The sequence below is a fragment of the Nyctibius grandis genome, chromosome Z (genome assembly GCF_013368605.1).
Source record: "Nyctibius grandis isolate bNycGra1 chromosome Z, bNycGra1.pri, whole genome shotgun sequence".
Lineage (NCBI taxonomy): Eukaryota > Metazoa > Chordata > Aves > Nyctibiiformes > Nyctibiidae > Nyctibius > Nyctibius grandis.
In genome coordinates, this window is record NC_090695.1 from 39,111,375 (window position 1) to 39,138,567 (window position 27,193).

General features: G+C 38.6%; 1 protein-coding gene across 1 annotated transcript in view; it reads left to right on the top strand.

Annotated features, from left to right (window-relative positions):
- The window catches only part of ADAMTSL1 (ADAMTS like 1), a 518,348-nt gene that overhangs the window by 360,270 nt on the left and 130,885 nt on the right, over positions 1–27,193 (top strand). Inside the window, 4 exon segments of the mRNA XM_068422922.1 lie at positions 219–455; positions 15,335–15,461; positions 21,636–21,710; positions 24,720–24,877. Coding sequence (XP_068279023.1) covers positions 219–455; positions 15,335–15,461; positions 21,636–21,710; positions 24,720–24,877 — 597 coding nt within the window.

Here is a 27,193-nt window from a genome sequence, read left to right on the forward strand (position 1 = left end):
CATAGGGTCTTGATGTTCTTTCAATACTTTTGCAGAAAGAAGAAAGAAAGGTATAATATCCAGTTGAATTATGTGTAGCTGTAGCTATTTCAATCAGAATTCTTTGTCTAAACAAAAACTATCTACATCTGGCAGCTGTGGAATGCAGCCGGCTGCATGATACTGCCAATGGCTGTCCCGAATAGACCCACTGACCTTTTCCTCTTTCTTTTCTGCAGGACTGCCCACCAGAAGCAGGTGATTTTCGTGCCCAGCAGTGCTCTGCTCACAATGACGTCAAGTACCAAGGACAGTTTTATGAGTGGCTTCCTGTGTCTAATGACCCCGACAACCCATGCTCGCTGAAGTGTCAGGCCAGAGGAGCAGCTCTGGTTGTGGAGCTGGCACCAAAGGTTCTGGATGGGACTCGGTGCTACACTGAATCCCTGGACATGTGCATCAGTGGCTTGTGCCAAGTAAGTAGAGAAGCGCTACCCTAATGCCTTTCTTCATGACTCCTCCCCTCACATCTCTCTCATGCACTCACTCTCTCTCCTCCTCCATACTTATATCATTTTAGGTCTTCATTTTAATCACCTGTTTTCATTCTCTTAAGTTGACTTCTTCTGTCTTGTTTGGAAGAGATGCACAAATTCAAAGATTATTTTCTCACTTTATGCAGTTTCCTTGGATTTATTGGGGAGGTATGTATTCTCAGTTTTTGAACTGGTTTGTATAGTTAGCTGCAGTAGCAGATCTCATTTGAAAGCATTATAAGAAAATAATGATTTAGCTTTTAACTTGGATATACCAAAGTTTTCCAAGTCTATGAAATTACATTATCTTTGAGGATTATTGCTCCCTGTAAATCACAAATCACATAGCATTAGATGAGGTACTAAACTGGAAAATCTGACATTGATTTGCTACAGGACTAAGCAAGCTGCTACATCTCTTTGGGCCTCAGCTATCCTGTTTGTTAAAAGTGAGATATCGGGAGTTTGTAACCCTTCACTTCACAGTGCATGGAGATCTATTGATCATTCACCCAATTTATTGGCGTCTTAATTTGTTTTTATGACACCTTTGTGCTTTTACTTATATATAGCTACCCTTTTGAACCTATCTGCATCAGACTTTAGTGTCCTGAACTACATGTAGGCTACATGCTGTTGGAGGGGAGGACATTTGTGCCATGTCTGTTAAGTACATGTCTATTAAGAACACACCTGAATCTCAGAAAAGGTTCAGTCTAGATTCATGTTCCAGTGCACAGTCTCCTTCAAATCTGTCTAGACTTGATGTATTGTTGGCTCTCTAGTGTATTTTCAGCCACTTTACATGCCTTTGAAAGCTTTCCTCCCTGTTTCCTTTCTCTTTGATTTTCTGTTCTGAGCCAGAAGCAGTCCTGCAGTAAATGAAACAGAGTAGGCAGTTATTGGGCTAATCTCATTTGTGATTTGAAGAAGGCAATCATCTAGACCTCTTGACCTCAGCCAAGTGCACAAGTTTCTCAAAATCCCAGATTGCCTAATGAGACAGACTAATTTCGTTCTTCTTTTGTGCTTTTTAATCTTTTAAGAACTTAATTGGAGGCACAGGAATCTGGATGGGAAAATAATTCAAAGTATTTTGCCTATAGTAGCCTGGAAATTAGGAGCAGTGCATTCAGGCTCTGTGTCAGGCTGATTACTCTTTTGGTCCAAATATGAAGCATATCTTTCTCAGAAGACCTTCCCTTAGGAACAGAGCTCATAAGCATCCACTACTAAAACAAACTCATTTGTATGTCATGACACTTGTTACTCCTGGAAGGCTGAAGGTAGCTGCTCTAGTACAACTATGAAGATTCATGTTATAACTTAACAGTCTGTGTGGTTAAGGTAAGTTTTGAAAATAGACAAGTACACTAGCAGTAGTGTCTCTGAGGAATTTCAGTTAAACTAACCCTTCCCTTATATACCCTAAAATGGTAGAATAATTTTTAATGCATAAACACAATTACTATATTTTCCATGATCTTCAGCATTCAGTTTCTTCATCAACATTTTCCATATACTTTACAATTACTGCATGATTTTTGAGGATGGCTGAAAGAAGGTGTTAAAGTACAAATGCTCATGCTGCATTCCTCATAGTGACTAATTTTATATTTTTGAGTGTGTTAAATTTAAAGCAACTAAAAGTATTCTTGTCACAGTACATCCCTGCTAGCCCATCATATCTTTACAACACTAGATGTACTGCATTAGAAAGTTCATAACTAGATTTGTCCTAATTGTGTACTTTAAGACAGCGCTGCTTTACTATCTATCACAGTGATACCTAATACTACCTAAGCAGTCCAGAAAGGTGAACAGTATGAAATTTGCCAAAACTAATGGTGAACTTGCTTTGAAAGCAACGTGCTTCCATGGGCTCTATAAAGGATCTTTTAAAAGAATGGAAAACTGTAGTATTATGGAAGAACAAAGTGGAGAATTCTTTCTCTGTAACATTTGTGTGAATAAGCTTTCTTCTGTAAGCATAGTTAATGTATGTAAATTTCTGAGGAGACAAAATATGATCTTAGAAGTTATTTCTATGCATTTGCAGTAGTAGCTGCAGGCTACCACTTACCTAAAATGGTTAACACACTTTAAACATAACAGTCATAGGTCTCAGTAGTTTCTGAGAGTTCATAATGATCCTGGGAGTTCAACAATATTTTCATGAGATGTCTCTGGAACTGCATAATTTGGGGCAGTGCAGCAGACAGCTGTAATAATATGAAGGCATGGTTTGTCACAACTGCAAAAAATGCAGTCTCCTGAGATTTGTATTCAGTCTAAGATCCTGAAGATTAAAAAGTGGAATTATGTTTGTTAACAGGTTCTTTGCAAGAAGTAATTACACTGTCTCAGGGATGAAGAGGGATATTTTCTGGATTGCTTAGAGCAAAACTACTGAAAGCAACTTTAAGTTTGCCATCCTAGTTCGCTTGCCTTGATCCAAGTGTTATTTGACTGGGCCTTTATTGCAGAGAAGTATATGGACTTTTATAATATATTCTTGTCACAGCCCTAGATATGACTTTTTTACAGTGTAGTTGGCAACCAAGAAGGAATTGCATGTCCTTCAGCTAGAACATTTTATAAAACATATAAACATGTGTATTCAATTACAGTTTGTGCAAGAATCCTGAATTAGTGAAAGTGACATTAAGATCGGTGTATGCATATGTAGACATAGTGCATTTTCCCCAGTGAATGAAACAATTGTGTCAGCTCTCTGAACTAACCACAGGGGTATTTCTTAGCATGCGAGATTTGGGCCATCCCATGGCCTGTTGTGTTCCTGAGGTTATTAATGGCAGAAATGAAGAGTTAGTTGTATTGCCTTCTGTGTGCCTCAGTACTCTTTCCTGATTAAAAGGTGCTGGTTTTCACTCTCATTGGCAAATATGCATTTGTTGAAAAGATGCAACATTTGGAAATTACAAGATCCCTCTCCTATATTTATTTCTCCATTTTTTGTGTTGTTTGGAGGTTTAGAATTACCGATAGCTTAGTGGCATATTTATGAGCCTTTGTTTAAATACTAGTTATTGAGCTGAAGTCTTTGTTTTATGTTTAATTTTCCCTGTTCTAAAAATAAATTCCTGTACTTTAAATCCATTATTGGGTTTTTGAGGGTATAACCAATTCCTGCATATGGCATTTGGAATTACAAAGTTGGAGTTACTGAGCTCACTTTGCCAGTGACCCTTAGTTGCACCTGTGAAACTCAGAAGAAATTGTTTATACTTTGCGGAAGCAGCATTTCTGACTCACTGTTGACTGTTCACACTGAAGTTAAACCAAGAGTTTCCTGCTCACGTTCACAATCACTGAGGGCAACAGCTTTAAAAAACTTCTGTCCCTATTATTAGCAGTAAAAATTCATTGTTTATAGTATTGCATATTGACTATCTTAATGATACATTTCTACATCAGAAAAATTGACAGTTCTGTTTCTTTTAAAATAACTCATATTATGCTTTTATTTGAAATCAAGGTTGTCCTTTCTTGTCACACTTTGTATCATCATGGCAACAAAAAAAGGGAATCACTGCACTGAGCATATGTGTTAGAACATTGATTTCTCCACTCTGCTTCTTCCAGCTCACACCTGATGTTTAATCTCTCTGAAAAGGAAAGAACATGGATCTTTTCTGGATTTTTCCTCCTTTCCTTTCCTTTCCTTTCCTTTCCTTTCCTTTCCTTTCCTTTCCTTTCCTTTCCTTTCCTTTCCTTTCCTTTCCTTTCCTTTCCTTTCCTTTCCTTTCCTTTCCTTTCCTTTCCTTTCCTTTCCTTTCCTTTCCTTTCCTTTCCTTTCCTTTCCTTTCCTTTTCCTTTTCCTTTTCCTTTTCCTTTCCTTTCCTTTCCTTTCCTTTCCTTTCCTTTCCTTTCCTTTCCTTTCCTTTCCTTTCCTTTCCTTTCCTTTCTTCCTTTCCTTTCTTCCTTTTTTCCTTTCTTTCCTTTCTTTCTCTCCCCTCCTTTCTGCCTTTCCTTCTCTCTTTTTTTTCTCTCCTTCTTGCTCTGTTTCTTTCTCTTTTTCTTTACCTCTTTCTTTTTAGTCAGCTTGAAAGAGCTGAAGCTTTTGTGCCTGTCCTAGCTCTCTTCTCCATTTTTTTGCAGGTTTGAAAGTTGTTGAGTTTTGCCTTTTTTTCTTGTATGAGAAGGCTGCACAAGCAGAAGGAAGTGGCTGGCTCTTCAGAAGGAATGAAAATTGCTGTCACATGCTTACAGGAACTAAACTGAGTAGCAGTAGATTTCCCCCCCTCCCTCTAGTTTCTTTCTGTTCTAATAAGTTCTACTAAAACTTCTAGCAAGTTTAAAATAAGGTGGATGTTTTCAGGCAAAAATGTGATAGTTAAATTGAATGCCTTTGCTTCTGACAAGGATTTGGTCTAATTTCTGGAGCATCCATTTCTCAGTCATCTGAGTGGTCAGATTGAGAGGCAGTTGCCGCCACTCTCTGTTTTCCAAGGGGCTCCTGCTCCAGAGGGGTTATTCCTGACCATAGTACTATCAGTGGATTGTTGGAAATTCAGGAATTCTTCAGGAAAACCTGAAGAAAATTTCTATCATATTTCATCACATAACATTCTAATGAAGAACCAGCCTTATACGGTGCTCACCAAAATCATACTGTAATTTGGTAAATGTGTGGACTTCTCCATATCTGTGATTGTCAATTCATCTGATTTTTTTCCTTTGTCAGCACACATTTTTTATCCTCTCTGACCTGATGACTTCACTTGGTTGCGGACTGTGACCTTTCCTGACATGTCCAGGTCAAGCCTGCCGTATCTCTAATTGGGTGTTCTCCCTTGCTTGTTCACTCAAGCAGCTGCTTATTAGTGCATCTCTTTCTTCCCTCACACTTTGGGTTCTAGACAAATGCTGACCAGGTTACAGCACTAGGTAGAGGAGCATGGCCCCTCATGCTCCGGACGGCCTGTGCCCCAAACAACAGTAATCCATGAAACCTACTGGGACTTTCACTAATGAAAACAAAAACTCCTTCCTGTTATCTGGTTTCCCTGCCACAATCAAAAAAATCTTGGATTTCTCTCTCTGTTTCTGCTGAAGGTGAAATATTCTATTTTCATTTTTGACTTTTTCTATTTTTGTTATCCCTTTCACTTGTTCTTCCTGTTACCATAGTCTTCATACTTGGTTCCCTCGCAACTTAATTTTTGTCTTCTGCTCGTGTAAATTCCACAAGCGTTCCTTTTGTTAGCTCTGGCAAGGAAGAACAAGAAAATCAGTCTTTGCTTTCTCAGATGGGTGATCAAGGATTATCCAAGGCTTCTATCTCCAGTACTAATGGCAGAATCTGCTTGTTGCTGTATGGTATCAGATTAGGATTTTTTTTTAAGTAACTGTTATGTTTTTTATTAAATGTGTGGCCAGACAGTAAGATGCTGTGCAGTGTTTCCAAAAAGTAGGTCCCATCAATATAGCCAAATCCTTATCTGATGTAAATGAGTATTGCTTTCCTGAAGTCACATTCATGGACGAGATGCTTGCGGTCTGGGCAGTCTCTTTTACTTGCACATGAGGAATGGCCCTTCTCCTCTGCTATCATTTCTTCGTCCCCAGGCCAGGAATCCCAGCTTCACAGGAAGCAGGAAAGTGAAAACATGACAGTTTCCTTCTCCATGCAGAATCGCTGCCTCCCCTCTATTCTCACAGGCATTTACTCTTTTCATGTACTTTTCTGGGGGTCTTGCTTCAAAAGTTTCAGCCACAGCACAGGACAATGTGAGTCCCTTCTCTGTGAAAAATCGTGACAGCCTCTAAAAAGCTTATGTTATTTTCATATTAAAAGGTTAGACATTGAAAATGTCCATAACCAGAACACTTCCTTTTAGCTAACTGCTGAAAGTGTGCAACTATGTAAGGTCTGCCATCAAAGGCAAAAAGTGTAGCCACTGTCTCTGAAAGATAGTATAAATTTTATTGCAAAAACCTGAAAAAAAGAATGATGAAAAAAAGAATTAATAGCAACATTTAGTTGAATGGTGCCTATTAAAGAGTCAAAAACAGTCTTACTAGCCCAAGAAATTTATGAGGTGTGTGTCTGGGATGTGTTAAACACCGACTGGTTTCTTATACATGCAGGTATATAAGACCTATTGACTCTTTTAAATTTCTCCAAAGAACCAAGGCAAAAGAGGTTTACTTTTGCTTTCTCTTATTCCAGCATAAACCTGGAATAATTTTACAGCAGTCTCAGACTGTTCTGCTGTTGAAAAACTAACTTTGATCCTAATTGTATGAGTATTATTGTTATTACCACTACTACTATTGCTGTTGTTATTGTTTTTATTAAAGACCATGAAATTATTTCATGTATATGGTGGGATAACAGAATGAATCATATTACAGCTCTAACAGCAGGATTAGATCCAATGATAAAAAAGGTGGTCATTTCTAAGAAGACCTTTAAGTAAGTTTGTTACTACAAAAAAGTTGTCCAGGATTGGAAAAAGCACTTTTGTTTCTTGTCCCAAAACTGTCAGTCTTTCTCTATTACATTCTTTCAATTTTACGGGTTGTTAGTTAAAGAGAGCTACATCCCAGAAATGCCTATCTTAATGTTTGCTATTTGTGATAGTATTAAATTGTTCTTTACAGATCTACTACCAAATACTACTAGAGGTATTTTTTAACTTTTCTGATTATTGATTCCTAAGACTATTTCCTGCTGAGCTGCATAGTGAATTCAAGTCAGCTGACAACAAGCTTGGTTTCCTTAGTTACCTTTCAGACAGAGAAAAGTACCTGTAACAAAAGTGGTCAGTCTATGGACCTCAGTGGACTATGGATGCAGGCTGAAAACTGCTGATTTTAAAAAACATTAGAAAGGATTATTTGATAAAGTGCAATGGCTTGCTACGGCTTGTTTATTTTTGAAGTCAGTATCGCAATAAAATTGTAGCCAACAAAACTCAGTTGAATTTCCAAAGCTATTGTTCATCTCAAACTGAGGCAGTGAATACACTGGGTTAAGAATATTTTGCCAGAAGTGTATTGAGGATAGTTTCATACAGCTTCTTCACAAATGAAACATATTTGTTTCAAATATTAGCATTAAGTATTATTGCTAACTATTTTGATGTTACTTATTTGCTGTTATAAATCTGTGATAGGCAAAGAAATTGATTGTGAATTCAGTTTCACTAATTCTAAAAACATTGTTAATGTAAGGAAAAACTTACCTTCTGGGTGGTCATATGCTTCTTTGTTTGGTAGGGTTTAGAGATTTAATGGGTGAAATAATAACATATAAATACAAAAATGTGATAAATGGAAACATCTGTCATTATACAGGGGTTTGAAACATACCCACCTGATCTTTTCCTGTATCCTACTTCGCAGAATTTTTTGCAGACTTCTCTGCAATGAAGATAGATTTTGTTAAATAGTTTTTCCCACTGTATAGTTACCAAATTATTATGTTCTATATGCACACCTACTTAAATGGCTATGTATATACATGTTTGTGCTTCTGTTTTTTTCGTCAGAGATAGAGGCTACACTGGCTGGTGCATCATGTCAGAAGAGTGGAAAAATCTGCTCTCCTTTAAGTAGATGACTGTACTATATTGCCTGTCTATCATGATTTCAGGATGGACAGTTTCTGAATCTCCCTTCCATTTACAAAGTGTTGTAGTGTGAATCCTTTCCTGTTTCCAGCTCAGCCCAAAATACAGAGCTAATCAGGGTAACAGCGTCACTTAACACTGTTCACTGTGTTTGGTGCATGGATTTGTACTCACTGACACAGTAAACCTTGTCGATAGAGGTAAAATATGGATTTTATAGAACATGGATTAGTTGGTCACCTCAGCAGGCTCTTGAAGGTTCATGAAACTGCCTCGGGGCCCAAAGCCCCTGTGGGACGTGCCTGGGGCACTGTGGAGAAATTGGAACCTGCCCTCCTGAGGCCCTTCAAATCAACTCCAGTTTTGAGGAAGCAGAAGGCCAGGACTCTTTCCCACCCTGTTTGAAGCCCTAAAAGAAAATGGCCTGCGATTTTGCACCCGGCAACACTCATTGCTCTAGTATTAGAGACTATGCTCATCCATGCTTGCTACCAGTAACACTGGGTGTCATGTGCTTATTTTGACAAGATTCCATTTTTCTGCAGTTTAATTTGGCATGTTAATTTGAAAACTCTGAGAGACATAATTTCCAGAAAGAGATTTTTACCTGTGTTGCTATTTTACATTCACATGAGAGGACTGAAAGTGCCTGTCATTTGTCCGTTTGATGGCAAAGTAGAGAAATGAATGGCCTTTGTTCCATTAATTCTCTACAAACAGGCATCAGTTGTGTTTCTACCACTGTGTATTCATTTTTAGAGGCATTCAGTCCCCCATGACAGCTTCCAGTAATGATCTTTTTCTTCTGCCAATCCTATGACAGAAATCAGGTTAAAACAAAAGAGAGCATTGGTGAAAAAAAAGTCTAGGTATTTACATGTTGCTGGGATTTCAGTCTCCTGTAGCTCAGCTATTTCTGGCTCCTGTTTGTAGCTGTCTTTTTTTTTTTTTTTTTTCTGAGCTATAAAACACCAGAAGAAAAATGCAGAAGGTGTAATAATTACTGTATTATTTAGGCAAGAGGGTGGCTGTTTTTCCTCAGACATGTAGAAGGCATTATAACAGGATCGGTTCTAAGCTGTCTTTCAATTTAGTCCAGCATTTTGACATTATGATTATAATGGATTTTCAGTTTCTGATGTCTGAACCAAACTCCTAGGACTAAATGCTCAAAATGAATCCATCTTTTTTTTAGAGTGTATTGAAACCTAGATGCCTTCTGGGGAGATAACATTTCAGAAAGTACTGAATTCTCGATTTCTGATGGTCAGGTGCTTTTGAACTGTGTCAGACTGAACAGCTGAACTGCTGTTTGAACGTTTTGTCTAATACTCTCCGTCCTCATCAACATCATGTTCTGTGGATAACAAATCTTGATTTTTTTTTACTTGTTGATGAGTATCATTGTTCTGAGATTAAAGAAACAGCTTTTCCTCCATCATGACATCTTTCCAGCACACAGAAAGGAGTGAGGTGGAGAACCTAATGACTCATAAGTGTAATAATCAAATGCTTAAATTTCTATCTGCATGCCAGGTAACAACATTTTCGTGGCAGAGAGTGGCAAGGAAATGGGGATACGTTTGCTGTGTGAAAGAATCTGCATTTGCATTTTTAGAACTCCACTCCTCTGCCCTGAGCTATCAGTTTTCCACTTTATGGTCCAACAGAGCTTGGCACCACTGCAGAGATACTTTGTTCTAGTCTTTCAGCAGAAACAATACCTGCTGTTACTCCCAAGCAGGCAAACTGTCTGCTGTGCATATGTCTTTGACCAGCAGCACAGTTACAAATTGCCTTGCCGTTGTGAAGGTCATCTTATGGTCTTCAACTATAGCTGCTGATTGTGGTGTGGTTGCACCTAAATTCCTTGGGACATAGGAGGATCCTGCCTGGTGCTTGGTACAGCACAAGACTGCCTGTCACAGGATGATGTCAGCAGGCTGTGCCAGAAAAATGCTGAGGCTGCGAACTGTCATCATGAAGGGCAGATATCACTTCATCAGGTATTTAAAGTCCCTGTATCACAGACACCAGTCCAGTTCCAGTTTGCTGTACAACCTGGAGCTTGTTCTCTCCACAATAATTTAAAGAGTACAACAGGTCTTCATCCTGATTGTAAAACAGGATTTTGGATCCAGTTGAAACAGTGGCTGTGATCCAAAACTTTCTTCAGCTGAGCAGTGACAATCAACACAAGCCCCAGATTGAGCCCCACATTAGTATCCGTGTGAAGGGCAACTTTGTTTTTCTCGGATTCTCAGAACTTCTTGTGTTTGAACTGCAGACATGCCCTTTGAAAAACAGAGAGATTTATTTATAATTGGCTAGATTTGCAAGCTTGCTGTATTACATTATTTCCTGCCCAAAGTTTCTTAATACTGAATAGAAATTATTATGAAAACTTCTTACTTCAGGGCATTTCCAGGCTTTCAGGGCTGAAGCAGAACCTGTCATTGCTGGTCCAGTTTTATTTCTGGAAAAATCTGCTAAACTGAGCCAGAGTTCAAGTCCACAAGGGGAACACTAACACACATAACATTCGTGCACGCACTGAGTGAGTTAGTTCCAACTCCTGTTGTGGGACTTTCAGCCTGATGCCTTTAAACTATACATGAGCAGTTGCTCTGCTAACTTGATGACCATCTTTTTTCTTGCAGTGTCCTGTAAAAATTATTTTGTGTATGTATCTCAGAGTCAGGAATATCCCTATTTTTCTGTTTTGCCAACTCACTGGCTGTCAGTGGAGTAAAAGTTGGAGTGAGGGGGAGAATCAAACTCAGCATGAAGTATGGGACTTCAGCCTAAAATGTAATATGGAATCTTTACCTCTGAGCAGAACTGTGGTATCTTAGACCAGAAAACAATACAGACTCAGCCAACTAGGGATTAGCTGTTATTATTCTGGCTTTTTGTTGCTAATTTTTTTATGCTAAACCCATAAGGAAATAAAAAATCATCCCACTTTAGAGGTGGTAAAGAACTGGGCAGGGAGTTGGTACTCATCGGTGATTTCCTCACTCTGGTACTGCACGGCTGACATCTTCCATATACTGAGAGACCTCCAGAGCTCTGAATGATCTGCCTTTACTCCTATAAGGGCATTTAAGCACAATAGCAATGAGCTTCATAGGAACACCCTTAGAAACATTGAAAGGCTTCACCCAAAGTCTATTGAACTTATAAGTGCATTTTCTTGATTTTAATGGGGTTTGGATTAGATTGTCAGAGAACTGAATGGAGCTGCTTCTGACATTTTGTGCAGTAACAATCTGCAGTTCAAGCCTCTGACCGCACTTCAGCAATTTGAACCTCAAAAGATTTCAGTGCGGGAAGTCTGTGCTTCATTACCCTGCTTTAAGGAGAGGAAGCTTAACATGTAATAGAAATGAGTATGAAAACTGCTTACTTCAGAACATTTCCAGGCACAACTTGTTGCAGTAATCCATTTTTGTTCCTAGTGGGGTCTTCCTTCACAGCCCTTTATGGATTGAAAAAGACTTCATCTCCCTAAACCCCCCAGGATATATTAAGATCAGGACTAGAATGCATTGGAAAAGGAAGTTTCCATCCCACAGAAATGTCAGTATTTCAACATTGGTTCTAGTTTCAAACGAAGATGAAGAGTTGACATTTCAAAGCTTTTCAGAGTGTGAAATATTCCCCAGAAATATTTCCCAGAAATATTCTGATTCAAAAATATCAGTATTTTGTTTCAAACTGTGTCCACCAAACCATTACTCTGAGGTGTAGATTAGAGGTACAATATCCCTGTTAGATCCTTTGCCTACCAAGCTGATCAAGTAGTATCTTCCATGGTGCTCATTTTCATGACGAGTCCTTAACCACCCCTAGTTAGATGAGTATGCCCATAGGTCAGTGTCTCGGCAGGCTTTTCTAGCTCCACAGCCTAAGTGAAACTGCTTTTCCTGAGTCTCTCCTAGTGTGTTGCATCTTTGGCATCCCTGATAGCAATCATTCCAAAACCTCTGCTCTGTGTTTTGTTCCTGTTATGGGTGGATGCTGAAAGAAACAATTCTGCCTTACTAACTCTCTGCATATTTCTGGGGGATGGTGACATATTTTCACCCATACCTTCATCTTTTGCAGTGAGTTCTCTGCAGCCTTGACAGAGAGTGAAAATTATGTTACGGAAATGACATTCTGATCTCAACTCAGCCAAACCTATGTATCTTCTGCTCACAGAGACAAAAGTTATTATTCTCATGAACTGTGTACTTTTTCAGCAGCACTTTAATATTTCCTTGTCTGATGTTTTACTTTCATAAGAGTCTAACCTATATAACATTTTCACGTTAGAGATACTAAAAAGTAATATAAAAGTTCTGGAGCAGTGTTTTTCACTTTAAAACATCGGTGACTTTATTGTGAACAATACCAACCTTACTGAGTGTAATTACCTCCAAAAGGTCGAAGAAGGATTTCCCTAGGTAGTGAAGGGGAAAAAAAAAAGAAAAAAGCAGTGAACTTGGGAATATTTTTTATTTCAGGCATTAGTTAATCACTCATAAGGGTTTTTAACAAAAATTTCATACATATTCCCAGAGCTCTGAATATCTGTTAAGACAGATAATCTAACAGAGTAAAGAAAAAAGCTCTGCATAACTCTTGGGGAGAAATAGGAAATTCATTTCATTTCATCAAAATTTCTAATAGCATAAAATTTTCTACCAAGTATGGGAAGATTGAAACACATTTCGTACATACCACATAAGTTTTGGTGTTCACAATAAGTTTCCATTTTGCTCATACTTCCATTTGCAATACAGCATTTCAGCAAAAGAATTATCTTTATGCTATACATTGGCAATAGCTGTCCATCTCAAAAAGAGCAACGAATCTCAATATAACTTCCCTTCACACCTGAAATTTTCCTGGTGTTTTCCTCTACAAGTTGTGACCTAGCTTCAAATTGCTCAATTTATAAATTAACTTTAATCAGAATATAGCCCATGGCAATGTGTGAGCTGATGATTCATAAAGTTAAAAAGGCTTTAAAGTAGTAAAGGCTGGTTTTGAAATTGGTTGCCTCCTACCTGGATATAAGATCCAGCCCTTTTCACATCCAGGCAGTTCAGATGTTCTTTTCAAAATAGGTGAAGGCGTGCAGATTTTGATACCACTCTAGACCAAACCATTGAGAGAATATAAAATACGTTATGAGCAGATATGAAAGGGAATTCTGGCCTTTCCTCTGATATCTGGGTTCTTCAGCAGAACCCTTCTCACCATGGGTGCTAGTGAGCTATAATGGACCTGAAGGAAATTAATCTGCTTTGTAGGCATTATGTCATACAGTTTTCAGATCATACAAGTGACTTTTTTCACATCTTGTCTATACAGAGACATTCATGAAAATTAAAGCAAACCAGTCTGTGTATATCAAAGGTGGTTCAGCTCCTGTAGGGATATTCTTATTCAGAAAAAATTAGACCTAAATCTTACATGGTATCACTGATAAAATTTATATATCTGTACTTGGAAGCTCTGTATGGAGTAGTCACAGTCAAGATAATCTTAACTTTGCTTCAGCTATCTAACCATTATTTGTCATGATTTTTCTAATGTGATAAAATGTCTCTTGCAGTCTTGGTATGACTAGATTTTCAAGGAAATGTATCATTTATGCTTGACTCTTACTTCATTAGCCCTCATTAATTCCCCTGGAGACATCATAATATAATGCAGAATCATAGGAGACTGACCCAGCTCTGATGCAGTAGAAGTGGGTAAAGTCAAAGAAATTTGGTGATAGCTTTCATCAAGCCTGAATCTAAACCTATAATGATTTAAATTAAATTAATTATGCTATCAATTTTACAGATGACCAAGGAAATTGCTAGTGTGACACTAGTAAAATAATGATGTTAGAAATGGGAATTAAATTGCTAAAAGAAAATACTGGATATTAATCAAAGCCTGCATTTTCACAGGCAAGTGAAGAGAAAGTGTCAAATCCAGAAGTACATCTCACCCTAGCAGAGATCTGCAATTCTGCACACACAGCCTTGCACAAATCAGGATTAGTCTGAATGTTTAGGTAGGCAAGTTACACATGCAGCTTTTATGGGCCTGGATGATAACTGCCTTATTTTCTCTTACCAGTTTCTGGGATGCAGCTCTCTGATTTAACTGAAACTCACAGATGCAGGAAAATTTAAAGCTGAAATGAGCACTTTATTTAAAATTCTCTGTGTTTATATATATTCTCTGTTTGGCTATGAGTCTTAGCACAAACTCCTTAGAAGTAGAATTTATACACAAACATTTTTTCATTGCTTACTTTGCACGCCAGAATGCTAGAAGGCCTTTCATTTTCTTGTATGTGTAGAGATAATTATAACATTATATGGACTTGCTTAATTTCTTGGATTTCAATTATTGAAAAAATTCATACCTTGGATGCAGAATTCAAAGTTCAAACAAAGGATTACATTAGCACTGTGCTAAATAAATTTATATTCCATTTATTTAATTTTAAATGTATTTAATTATAAATTTATATTTGATTCTCCTGGGAATGATAGGCTTTTTGCAAACTGAGAAGCCTAGTTTATCTATTGAAGTTTTAAAATTTTAAACCAAATAATTTGCACATAAGCATAAAGCCAGTTTCAGAGCAGGTAATTGCATTTCTGACTCTCAGTTCTTTTGTTTTAACCATTCCCTCCTTCTTCATCAGTTCTTTAATAATGTCTGAACACAGGCATTGATAATGTGGAATGGGATTATTATCAAACATAATTAATCCACATGGTTTTCCCAACTGTGTAGCAGGTAAAATTTCACTGAGATCTCAGCCATGTTGCTATTTATCTGTGCTGCTCTTTTTATCTGTCTGCTTCCTGTCTGTCTTCTTATTGATTTCAGGCATTTTTCTTTGTGAAACTCTAAGAAGTGTAATTTATGATAGGACTCTGACCAAGAAATGTTCACAATGCCCTAAAAAACCAACCTCCAACAATACTCTTTTCTTTCTCTGGACTGCAAAAGCCATTGAGTACTAACCTGCTCACTATCTCACGTTTGAATTCAGTTCAAACTCCCAGCCTGATTTGCTCAGCTTCTTTCATTGCTGACGTACTTTATGGCCCTCTAGAGATGCTCAGAGAGAAATTTGGTGGTAATCAGTTGCAGAGATGGATTGAGCAGGCAATAGGTGCTCATGTTGAACTGCACATCTTTCTTTCTTGCCAGATCATTGGCTGTGACCGCCAGCTGGGAAGCACTGTCAAGGAAGATAACTGTGGGGTCTGCAATGGCGATGGGTCCACCTGCCGGCTTGTTCGAGGCCAGTATAAGTCCCAGCACTCAGCAAATAAACGTAAGCTGTCCCTTCTGATAAAATGGCATCTTCCCCTCTTAGTGAAACATGCGTTACTTGCAAGCTAGATTTCACCCTACTCTTTCCTAGGAAGTTGAGTGATCATAGTCTGGCTGTCCCCACAGTTTCTTTGCTCTTGGTTTAAATCAGACTTGCTCAGGCTACAGCTCTGGCTGTGGGGGTGGACAGAGGACTGTGGAAAGATGTCACCAGTATATTCCTCATCTCAGCTAAGTAGTTGCTTGGGAGGAGCGGGAGAACGAGAAGAGCTGGTTCTACCCGCACTTCCCTGGCTGTATTACCTGGCTAGGCATAGGAGTCAGTCCACGCTGCTCTGAACAGAGTGATTTATGCTGCTCTACAGCAACGGGGAACCCTGGGGGGATGACAGTACCAACCTGGCACAGTGCTCCCTCTCAGACCTACGCCCACAGCATGTCTGCCTGCATGCTGAGCATGGGGTCTCAATCCTAGGGTGGAGTGAGGTTACCTAAGTCCTCAGGAGGTGCCTACATGGATGGTTATGGACAGACGTGTGCTTTCCCACACACTGAGTCACCTTCAACTCAGAGTGGCAAAGTAGCATCAGTGTGCCCTGGTGATAGAGTTAGTTTATCCTCAACCCCAGGCAGGCTTTTCAACCTGGTTACAGCACCATAGATGGAGCTACAAAAGTTTTGGGATGAGAGATGAGGCATGTCTGGTCAGTTTGAAGGAAGGGTAAATAAGAAGGTGTACTGTCATCCTTATATAAAGACACCTAAGGAATCATGTGTGCTAGCCTGCAAACCTGCCTGCAGCCCTACTCAGTGGCATTAAAATTTAATCAGACCAGCTGATTCTGGAGCACTTTTTTCTAGTTCTGAATAGCACATGATCTAAAAGATTCAAATAGCAGTGTAGTATCTGCTGAAGACTGTGTGTGTACACTTGTGGATTGCTATATACATAACATTCAGTTTCTGTGAGGAGCAGTGAGGGGTGCTTTTACAAAAGTTTCTCTCTCTCAGGGAATAACTGCTTGGGTATGGAGCACAGCACACAGAGCAGTTGTTAGCACAGTGCCCCTCTGGGTCTGTGTTGGCTAACTGAGAGGGAGAGAGTGGGAGAAAGAAAAAGAGAGAAGGAAGGAAGGAAGGAAGGAAGGAAGGAAGGAAGGAAGGAAGGAAGGAAGGAAGGAAGGAAGGAAGGAAGGAAGGAAGGAAGGGAAAAGGGAGAAAGAAAGAGAGAAAGAATGAATGAAAGAGGGAGATAAAGAAAGGAGGAAGGAAAGGAGGAAACAAATGAAAGAACAAACTGAGGAGCAAAGGGAGAAAGAAAGAAAAGGAAAGAGAAAGAAAAGAAAGAAATAAAAGAAAGGAAGAAAGAAAAACTATTTTGTGTGAAGGAAGGAAAGGAATAATCTTCATAAGAGTTCTATTGCTGAGGCAGAACTGCACGTTAGAGAGCAAAGGAAGTAATTCACAAAGATTTAGAAATGGAATTTCACCTCCTTGTTACTGTTTCTGCAGTGCACATGAACAGATTCGGAAATCTCCAGGCTGCTTCAGACATGATAGTATTTGTCACCGTTTTTGGCAAATGTCTTTTCCTGTAGGAATAATTCATTGTTTTTCAGTTGCTTTGTGGTAAAAAGATGCTCCGCTCTTTTCCACTGAGGATAAAGGCACTAATATATTATGCACAGTACTAAAATGTTAATAAAATAGAGTCCCTACTCCCAATGGTTTGCTATTAAATATAAAGAATGCTGTATAGCTAGAAGAGCAGATAGCAGACAGCATAGTCTCAGAGTGAGACAAATGTGAAAAAAATGTTATAGAATGGATTGTTCAGAGATATTTTCATGCCAATAATTGTAATACAGAATTGAAGTAGATAATCAGATTTTGTATGCACTCTGTGTAAACCACATGGCATTTTTCTCTCTCTTGGTGTAGACATACATATTGTTATGCAATACAGTATGAATTTTAAATATATCAAAAGTAAGTGCTCCTTTAAATTGGCTTTTTACTGTTGTAAAGGCACGCTTATGGATCTCCTTCACATGTGTGAATTAATATACATTCTTTTTGAGGTTTCCTTCCAAACAGTTTATGTACATGCTGTGGAAATTTGAGATTTTAAATGTTGAAAAGCTTTTAAAAATCCACTCTGTGTTTGCTTTCTGCTTTTATTATTCCTCAGCACTGTTTAAATACTTGTCACTTTGTCACTTTGACTTTGTCAGCATCTTGCTTATTTGTCACTGTAAACGTATCTATATAAGCATATCTGGATCAGGGCCTGATTTATTTGTTGGAATGACTGGATTATGTTTAGCTAGTCAGTAGCTTAATTCCAAGTTATCTCCATAAAAAATCCTTGTTTCTCAAGAATTTTGTTTATTTTGGCCATGTTATGAACAAAGCATTAAAAGCCTATGTGAACCAGACTGCTATGCGATGTAAGAAAATCGGAACAGACACGTGCAGCAGTGACCAGATATCAGCAGAGGTGTTCTGTGGACTCATTTGGGATTTTTATTTCCCTAACATAGCACAACAATCAATTTTGAGGACTGTGCTAGGGAAATTGGACAGTGACCTTTATTTCAGTACTGTCCCAATATTTTCTGAAGTTGTTTATGTCTCAAAACGACCCCAGACGCAGTCTTGAGCTCATCATACTGAATTAATTTTCTCTTGCTGCTCATATCCAGTTCCCTACTCCATGCTGTATCATGCAAAGGCATAGGACAACAATAGTACTAGAAAAATATTCATAGAGCTTTTAAACACTTAACACTTGCTACAGGAACTGCTTTCTCAATATTTACAGGGGTAGTATACATCTCCCAGTGGCCTCAGAAACAGAAGCATAGCAGGGCAGGAGGCAATGTGATGTTGAATTACCTATCTCCTACATTTTTATGAAAAAGGAAGCACCTGTGTCTATGCTTTTGTTTGTATTTTAAAAAAACAAACAAACAAACAAACAAACCTACAAAATACTTTGTTCATTCCAGAAATATCCTTTTCTTTTAATCCTGAACTTGGTTAATTCAATGTTTCTAAGTCTACAGAAAGTTAATCTGTCTTTCTTTTATAATATCTCCTTTTGGAAAGAGGATGTTTATGGAGATGAGCTGTATTTAAGCAGGCTTCTTTGTATTCACCAAGGAGCTAGAGAATTGATCCTATAAGTGGTGAGTGTGTTCTGCTGATCACCTTGTGCGTAGTATTTCTCTAAAAAGGGATTGACATCTACCAGTGAAGTAGATTACTTTTAAAAGAGAATTGTAGAAATTGTGATGCTGAGGCAGAATATTTATCTGATTACTCTTGCCATGGTAGTCAAAAATAGATGCAGTTCCAGTTTTCCATTGAATTTCAGTAGTAATGGGGAAATAGAAACAACTCCATTTTTCATCATGAGAGTGAGCAGTTAGACCATTTGAACAAAATACCAATTCAAAATCCAAAACCAGAAGAAACTGATCTCTCACGGGAATCTTATGTATGTACCTGACATAAAACCATTGCCTAAATCCTTGCACTTTCTTCACAGCCATGGGCCACTGTCCTCTCAGTTATCTGAACTCTCCCTTGCCTCCCTATACATCTTCTCTGGAGGAAACCAACCACCAACCGGCTTTTCTTCAGAGTGCTCCACATGGCTGCTCTACAATCTGCCTCTCTGCTTATTGTTGGAGGGAGCTGTGACTAAATATTACCATACTTACTTTCACATGTCCCTTTGCAGGAAATGTCTCCTTCTTATCACTGTTAACCTCAGGAAATTATCCTTCAGTCCCTACTGCTTCTGCTTTGTGAAAGCAGGAAGCATTGTGATAAGCATAAATCCCACTGAGCTTTGCATTTCAGATAAAGTGTGCTAGGATTTCAAATGGAGAGAAATTACAAGATCAGGTGAAATATGCTCCTAGCAATACTCTGGGGCAGAAGAGACATGTTAAAAATATATGATATATAAGCTTGCACGATCTTCAAACTGTTTTCTGTGATGTATCAGTGAGTTGTTAACTCTCCAGCACAAAGCTCGTAACTGAGAGACAGTCAAATATAATAATGACATGGACAGTCTTTAAATAAGACTTGTAAAAAGACCATTAATACTGTCCTGAAAAATGGAAGTTATTGTTTTCCCAGACTCACTCCAATAAATGTAATATATATACAGCAAAATAATATGTTGTACTCATGGATTTTTTTCCCCAAAATGGATAAAATGTATTTATCCTACTGGGTATCTTGAATATGAGTGCCAGAATGGTACCAATAAAATCAGCATTAGAATATCAATATTTAATGAATCTTGTGAGGCTTGAATATTTGTCTTTTCAAACAGAAAATTTGAATTCTATGTAGAAATGAAAGATGTCTATCTTTGCTAATTAATGTGATATCAGAGATGTGTATGAGCAGAGTGTGTGTTGAATAGAGTTTAACCCCAGTGTTACAGAAGTCTTAGGAGACACCGAAGTTTCTGGATTTGAAACTTCAAAGGTTTGAGGTTGAGGAAACATATCAAATCAGATTTTGAAAACAGAGACAAGGTTCAGAACAGCCTGGGCGCATGAACAGGCTTTACCTCCACGCAACTCCTCTGACACTCACATTTATCAGACTGCCTACATTTGCCCCCTCACTTCTGGGATATTAAGAGGCCACAAAAGTATGGATATTTCATCTCATAAAGCTCTCCAATATAAGAGTGTCAGGAATTCCTATGTCATGTGACGGAATTTAAAATTTAAAAGGGTTCTAGTTCACATTTTTGAGATATTATCGTTTTGCATGAATGAATGTGTTGTTTAAAGTCCCTGTTTCTTGTGGTATTCCCTCTTTCTGTTGCCTCTCTTCACTTTTTGACATAAAATGACAATATTAATAACTATTTTGCTCCTAACTGAGAATCCTGATTTAGCTAGGCTGGAACAGTTTTTCCAGTTTGGTCGGTCAGAAACTTAAGGCCCCAGCTCATATGTTTGGATGAAAGATAATATGCTTTTATTGGCTGAGTTAGCCTTACCTGACAAAGCAACACATTGCTTTCAGAGCAAAGCTATAGTTCTTGCTAGCAGGCATGACATGACACAGATGTGAGCAGTTCTATTCAACAGATAGTGAAAGGGGCTTCATTCTTCTCATGTCTGCCACCTCCCCCCAAAAAAATCCTGTTAGGCACACATCCTTCTTCTTTCCTGACTTCTAGTTATAGGAGAAGGAGGCAGAAAGGACAGAGAAAGGTGAATGAAGAACCTAGGCATGTGGGTTAGTCCACGTCAGCATTCTCTGGGCACCCACTCCCCAGGCATAGAGTTGGATGCATTTTCTAGCATCTTTCTGCACCTTTTCTTCCTGTCTTCGTTCAGGACATTACTGAGGTTGCTGCCTCTTTAGAAATGCTGACCTAACTAACTTTCACAGCAGCATGTGACCTACATGCTAATTCATACCTCAGTTTAAATACAGTTGGCATAGCTCCCAAAGGCTTCATAAGTGGAAGATCCTGCTCTAAGACCTATTCACATGACAGTCTAATGGGCTTCTGTTTTTCCGGGGCTTTCTGTTAGTGTGGAAAAACACACTAAAAAAAAAAACAAAACAAAACACAACTTTCTGTTGATGTGGAAAGGGAAGCAGAATTATAGCACTTCTAGTCACTTAAAGAAAAGGTGTGAAAGGGAAGGCATGCCTGAGGGCAGTGGGAGATCATTACATAGCATGAGCATAGTCATGGAGAAGCTGTAGGGTTCAAATGGGAGAGAGTGAAGTGAAGGAATGGGCTGTTCTGGTTTAAACATTAGTATAGTCTTGTGCTTCTCTACTTCATCACAAACACCAATCCAAAAGACTTGGAAGAGGTTTAAGTGGAGTCATGGTGAAATAGAAAGATATCAGTTACTCTTGAAATCCAGAAATAGTTGTGAACGGGTTGAGAATAAACAAAATCAACAGGTTTGGGTTCTTTTAAGTAGAAGGTTCTTACCACATTTAACAAATTCTTTTTTCAGATTTTTAGTGTTCTCTCATAATTCATAGGGTTGTTTAATTGGTCCAAAAACTTTTATTTTGACGGCCTCGTAAGCACCTATTTCACTGCTTATTTGAAAACAGATGGGAATTTCTTTGCTTATTTACTCCATGCATCTTTGCCTTCCCGCAGTGGATGATACGGTGGTTGCTATTCCTTACGGAAGCAGGCAAGTTCGCCTCGTGCTGAAAGGACCCCATCATTTATGTAAGTAGAAAAAGTTAGTGTACATTTGTTTAAGAAAGCCTTGCGAACCCACAGTGCTCTGTTTACACTGTGGTGTCTGGTTTCCCTCTCTCAGATCACTGCTTTCGACACAGGGATGAGTCCTGTCCTCAGAAGCTCTCTTAGACTCAGTTACATCAGTGATACATGCTCTTTTCAGAGCAGAACTTGGCCAATATCGCAGAATCCTTTGCCTCACCATAATTTTTCAGTCATTTCTGTTTGCTTATCCTTTGGCTGGCTCACTTGGTGCCAAGTGCTTTTGTTTAAAATTAATAAAATATATCCCACTGAGTGAAGAAATATTGAGGACAGTAAAGTATAAGCTTCCCTACAGCTGAGCTTAGCCATCAAGCTGCTTATGACTTTAACACGTTTCTGTTATGATAATCTCTCTCAGTCCTGTAGATGCACACACACGCTCGCATGCACAACCACACAAAATCACAGTCTAAAAATCAGAAACAGCATGCAGAAGTCAAACCATGCTCTTTAGTAGTGATATTGCTCCAAGGAGTTAAGCCCACTGAGTGCTGCTAGCCCATCACTTGGTGGCAATAACACTTCCCTCCTTCGTCTGACAGGGAGCTGTGTATCCTAGCAGCTGTGTATCCTTCTCTGGGAGAAGAGTCAGGATTTGAGAATACGCTGGGAAAGCTGGAGGCAAATCTATTCTTCCATTGTTAGAAACTCCTTGCATCCCTCTTTCTATCTTCCAATGCAATAGCTACTCACAAGCTGCTCCTTTTTTCGTCAGCAGTAAATGAACACTAGAATGTTAGTAAATTTACTGTCAGAAAAAAACACAGAGTCTATTGCATCGCGTCTCAGAAGTGCAAATTGTTGTAAGATAAGTAGGGCTCCCCTTCTCCTTTTCCAAAAGGTAACAGGACTTGCCTGCAGCACAGATCAGTTAGAGTCCTCTGTGCTTGTCAGTGTAAATACAAACATCAGTGTCAGCAAGGAGGTGAAACACCAAATCATTCCCACTCACTCCAGATTTCTTTCGCCCAAAGAACTTATACTGAGTGGCAAAATAAGGGGTGGTTTATCAGTCCTTTTCTGTAGCTTAATGCTTGTGTTGAGAAAGCAGTGGGTATGCCATAACTTTTTAGTGGTTCTTTAGATTTATATCTGTGAACAAAGTCCAGCAAATTACAGGTTATAAGCTAAGAAAAAATATATTATGTTTTTCTTAAAAGTTCAGATGCTGCCTGTACTTCAGCTTTAAGTGGCTCTTTGGGTATTCCTCAGCTGCTCCAGTATGGTTGTTATTACTTTCCCAGTAAATGATTTGCACTCTTCCTTTCTCTCTTGTCTCTTCTTTTGCAGTATAGATGTTCTCTTCCAAGGTAAAAAAATGTCATACTTTTATTATTTTTTCAGTGCAATTGAGCTATAAGACAGCTTAGAGAGTAATGAGATTTTAGCAGGAGAGATTCATCTAAAGCTGTCTTCACTCGGGCTATATCACATTTCAGGACAAAAAGATTTGAATCAGTGAGGTCTGCCTGAGTCACTAGTTGAGTTTTAGATTAACTGCTCCATGTAAACATGAATAAGTCGAAATACATCTCTTTCTTATTTCAGACATTTCCATGAATCTTTCTGTTCACCCATCAAAGGATTTTATATATGTATGAGCTACAGTGAGTTGGGGGGAGGAGAGAGTATTTTGCCCTGTGAACTTTAGTTGTGGGAGAAGTCAACAGGAGGCCGATTATATATACACAAGTCTTAAAACCATTTTTATCCCTGATGCATGCAGCCTTGTCCAGAAATAAATATATGGCCTAGTGCATCACAAAGGAAGGGACTAGTCTCACTGAAAACCAAAGAATTCATTAATACAGAGCAAATTCTTAGCGTACTGCCTCAGCAACTTCCTTCATGAATTAATTCCCATGACCCATCCTGAAAAGCAGTCTAATTACTGCAATTATCTTTGTTCCCCTAATTAATAACTTAATACATGCTAATAAAAACATTTCTCCCATTTACTGCTTCTGAAAATATGATTCCATCACAGTTTAATAGTATGTCCCCATCTAATTAAGATTTTGCCTTAGCTGCCTCTCCCTGTGGGTGAAGATTGGTGCATAATTTTACAAATACACATGAAAGGATTACAGCTTTGCAATCCTTCGTGATGAAATGTGTTGTCACTTTGAAATAACTACAAGAAACTGTTTATTGTGAATGTGCTGTAAAGCATAATCTGGAGTTGCTGCAGAGGCTAGGTAGGTGATGGAAGAGATCTACTTTCCGACTGTTGATTTCCATTTCATAAATGATTTAATATGTTTGTTACGATTTAACAATCAGAAGTAACTGCCACCAAACAGCATCTGAATTAATGCCCACTTTTTGGGAGCTGTGAATGCTGAGAGAGCCAGAGAGAGAGGTCAGGAGGGTTCAGCACTCGTCTTCCCTTACTACTCCCCTAGAATGGATCAGAGCACTTCTGGAGAGGAGGCGGGATTGCTGTCACACTGATCTTTCTTTCCTGGATGTCTTGCTTTCAGTTAATTATCTACCACAGCAACATGTGGTTAGTGACCCACCTATGAACTCAAAGAGGGAACAGTGACTTAACAAAGCCAGCACTCATGGGGGAAGGTCTAAGTCATGCTCTGCATAGGAGCATGACTTACTGAGAGTCAGTTAAACAACAGCAAATATGCCTAACTAGGAATGAATTAATATCTCTGGAAGAGAGTGAAAACATGACCTACGGGTGAGGAGGTGAATGTGGAGCTAGAAATCTAGGGGTTGAACAAAGCCAAAATGCAGATGGAGGAGAAAAAAGAAAAGGATGGTATGGGAATATGAATAAACTGTGGAAAAGAACAAAAAAGTTGTATTATCACTAATTTAGGAAGCAAATCTGCACCACCACTGTTTTGTATTGGTTTCCTTTTTCTGCTCTCACTTACTCTTAGTTAAAATTGTAATGCTCAAGTTTTCTATTAATTTGTTTGTATTTGTCAGATTTGGAAACTAAGACTCTCCAAGGTATGAAGAGTGAAAACAGCCTCAGCTCCACAGGCTCCTTCCTCGTGGACAATTCTAGCATCGACTTCCAAAAGTTTCCTGACAAGGAGATATTAAGAATAGCTGGGCCTCTCACTGCAGATTTCACGATCAAGGTGAGGGTCATTGGTCATTGACCTCTTTGAGCAACATAAAGTAAGACTACATGCATTAGAAAGATGATAGAGATTTTTCTAGATCTCAATTTTCCAGTAGACATTTACCACAAAGCCTACTCTAGTCTAGCTCTTGAATTCTATGTGAAATTCTTTATAGTTAAATATCTGATGAAAGCCTCATTTGAGACTCCTTGGGAAAGAAGCTGAGTTTATGCCGAGGAAACCATACCCAGTGTGTGTCCTAAAGAGAAAAGATGAACTCACTACAAGAAAAGGCCGATTACTTTCTGTGTGTCCTGCTAAGGTAAGAATAAATCAAGGACACGCAGCTTTCTTTGTCTGTGACAAGCAAAAAGAAAGAAAGTCTGTATCTTTGGCCCATAATTTGTGGGGTTTATACTAGTGTAATTGCACAGAAGACTGTAAGGGAGTGGAGAATGAGGTCCCCAAGCTCCAAAATAAATGGGATGACTTTGCTTGAGAAGTCATGGTGTCATTTTGAAGTTCTGTTTTGTGTTGCACTGGCAATAAGAATAAAATTGTTTCCTCCCATTAGAGCATTTCTATTCTTCCAGGTAATATAAAACACATTGCTGGAAGCAATGCACACATTCTGTAGGAAAACACACATATAAAAATGAACATTTGGGAATTACAATAAAATAAATCCTTCTCCAGTAGGTCCAAGGAACTTGAAGAATTTCAGCTGTAAAACTGTAAAACCTGTATCATGTCCAGGATTACATAAATTTTTCACCATGGGCCCCGGAGGTAGACGACATTTGCTTTAACCTAGAGCTCATGGCAGCTAGAAATCTGAACAGTGAACTGAAAAATGCGATAAGTGATTGGGCTGGGTTAAGCTGGGCTGGGCTTGAATGGGTTAGCTTGGGAAGTAGCAGAGCCCTGTAGACTGTCCCCTACCCATCTTGGTATGTTAGCAGCACAAAAAGCAAGCTGAAATTGTCAGGACTGGTTCACAAGGAGAAGCCTGACCCAAAGAACGCATTCCTTCCTCTTTGAACATCAGAATGAAAATGCCTTAATAAAATAGATGCTGGTCAATTGAAAATGTCTAAAACACTTTTACCTGTATTGCAGATGATATTCAGATGATGAACATCAGTGCGATATAAATGGTATTGCTCCCCTTGCCTTATTTGTGCTGTCTATGGATTTAAGGCAGCCTGGTTAGTTAGAACATACCTGTTGGGGACAACTGGTCATGCAGAGCAATGGCCCTGAAATGGTAACAGGAGGGTTGGACTGTGTTCCTGGTATTTCCACTGTTACCTTGTATGACAGGGGAAATGCCTTTATCTCTTGGTGCTTGCATTTCCTTCTCTATCAAAGCAAGGTAAGAAGCACTGGTTAAATCAAAGGCAGTACCCTGCTTGTGTGATGACTGTCTGGCCAATATGAGTGTACAAGCTGGCTAGGCATGGGCAGAACAGACACTGCTGAGTTGAGATTAAACTATTTTAACAGTTCTGCTCTGTGTTTGCAGCTTTTGAAAGTCAGAGTAGCATGGCTCAGCAGGTGTTAATTTATTGACATATCCATTGTCTTAAACGGATACAGAAAAATGCACAAACTAAACCCCTGTTCACAGTTGTAGGATCTTTTCTAAGGTTAACGTTAGATTTTCCTTGGATCAGGCACTTAAAAATTCCTTGCATTTGAACCACAGTTAGTTTTTTAATAAATAGCTATAGAAGATACTTTAGATATTACTTTATGCAACAAGGATATTATTCTATGCTATTTAATTATTTTTCTAACAAAATTTTTTAGCTTCTTGATATTTCATTTGTTAGATTTTGCTGGATATAGGAGTGTACATACAAATAAGGCTAATATAGGAGTACCAAAATGCATGCATACCTCTCACTTACGTCAGACTTGGCAGCTGCTTTCCCTGCGTACTATAGCCATGACTATTTTGTCTTCAGCTTGTGAAGGTAAGGAACTTTTCTTTAAAAACTCAGAGAAAGGCTTCTCTGTGGTATTAGCAAGTTTTCCTTACAAAGTGGGATCTCTTTGGGTGTCAAGATTTACTTTCCTGGGACCAGGCAGTTTTTATGGAAACAGATCTAAATGAAGTTGTAGATGTAGCAGAACTCTAGTTTTAGGATCATTGTTTCCAGAATGACTGTTACAATCCATTTCAATTGGCCGTGAATGCTCTTATTCAGAGAGGTCAAATTAGACACCTGGATATAATTCAGAAGTAGAAATTCAATGTGGGAGCTGACTAAGTTTCTTTATTGGTGACATAGAATGCTTCAAAATTGCAAGAAGAAACCTCCTGCT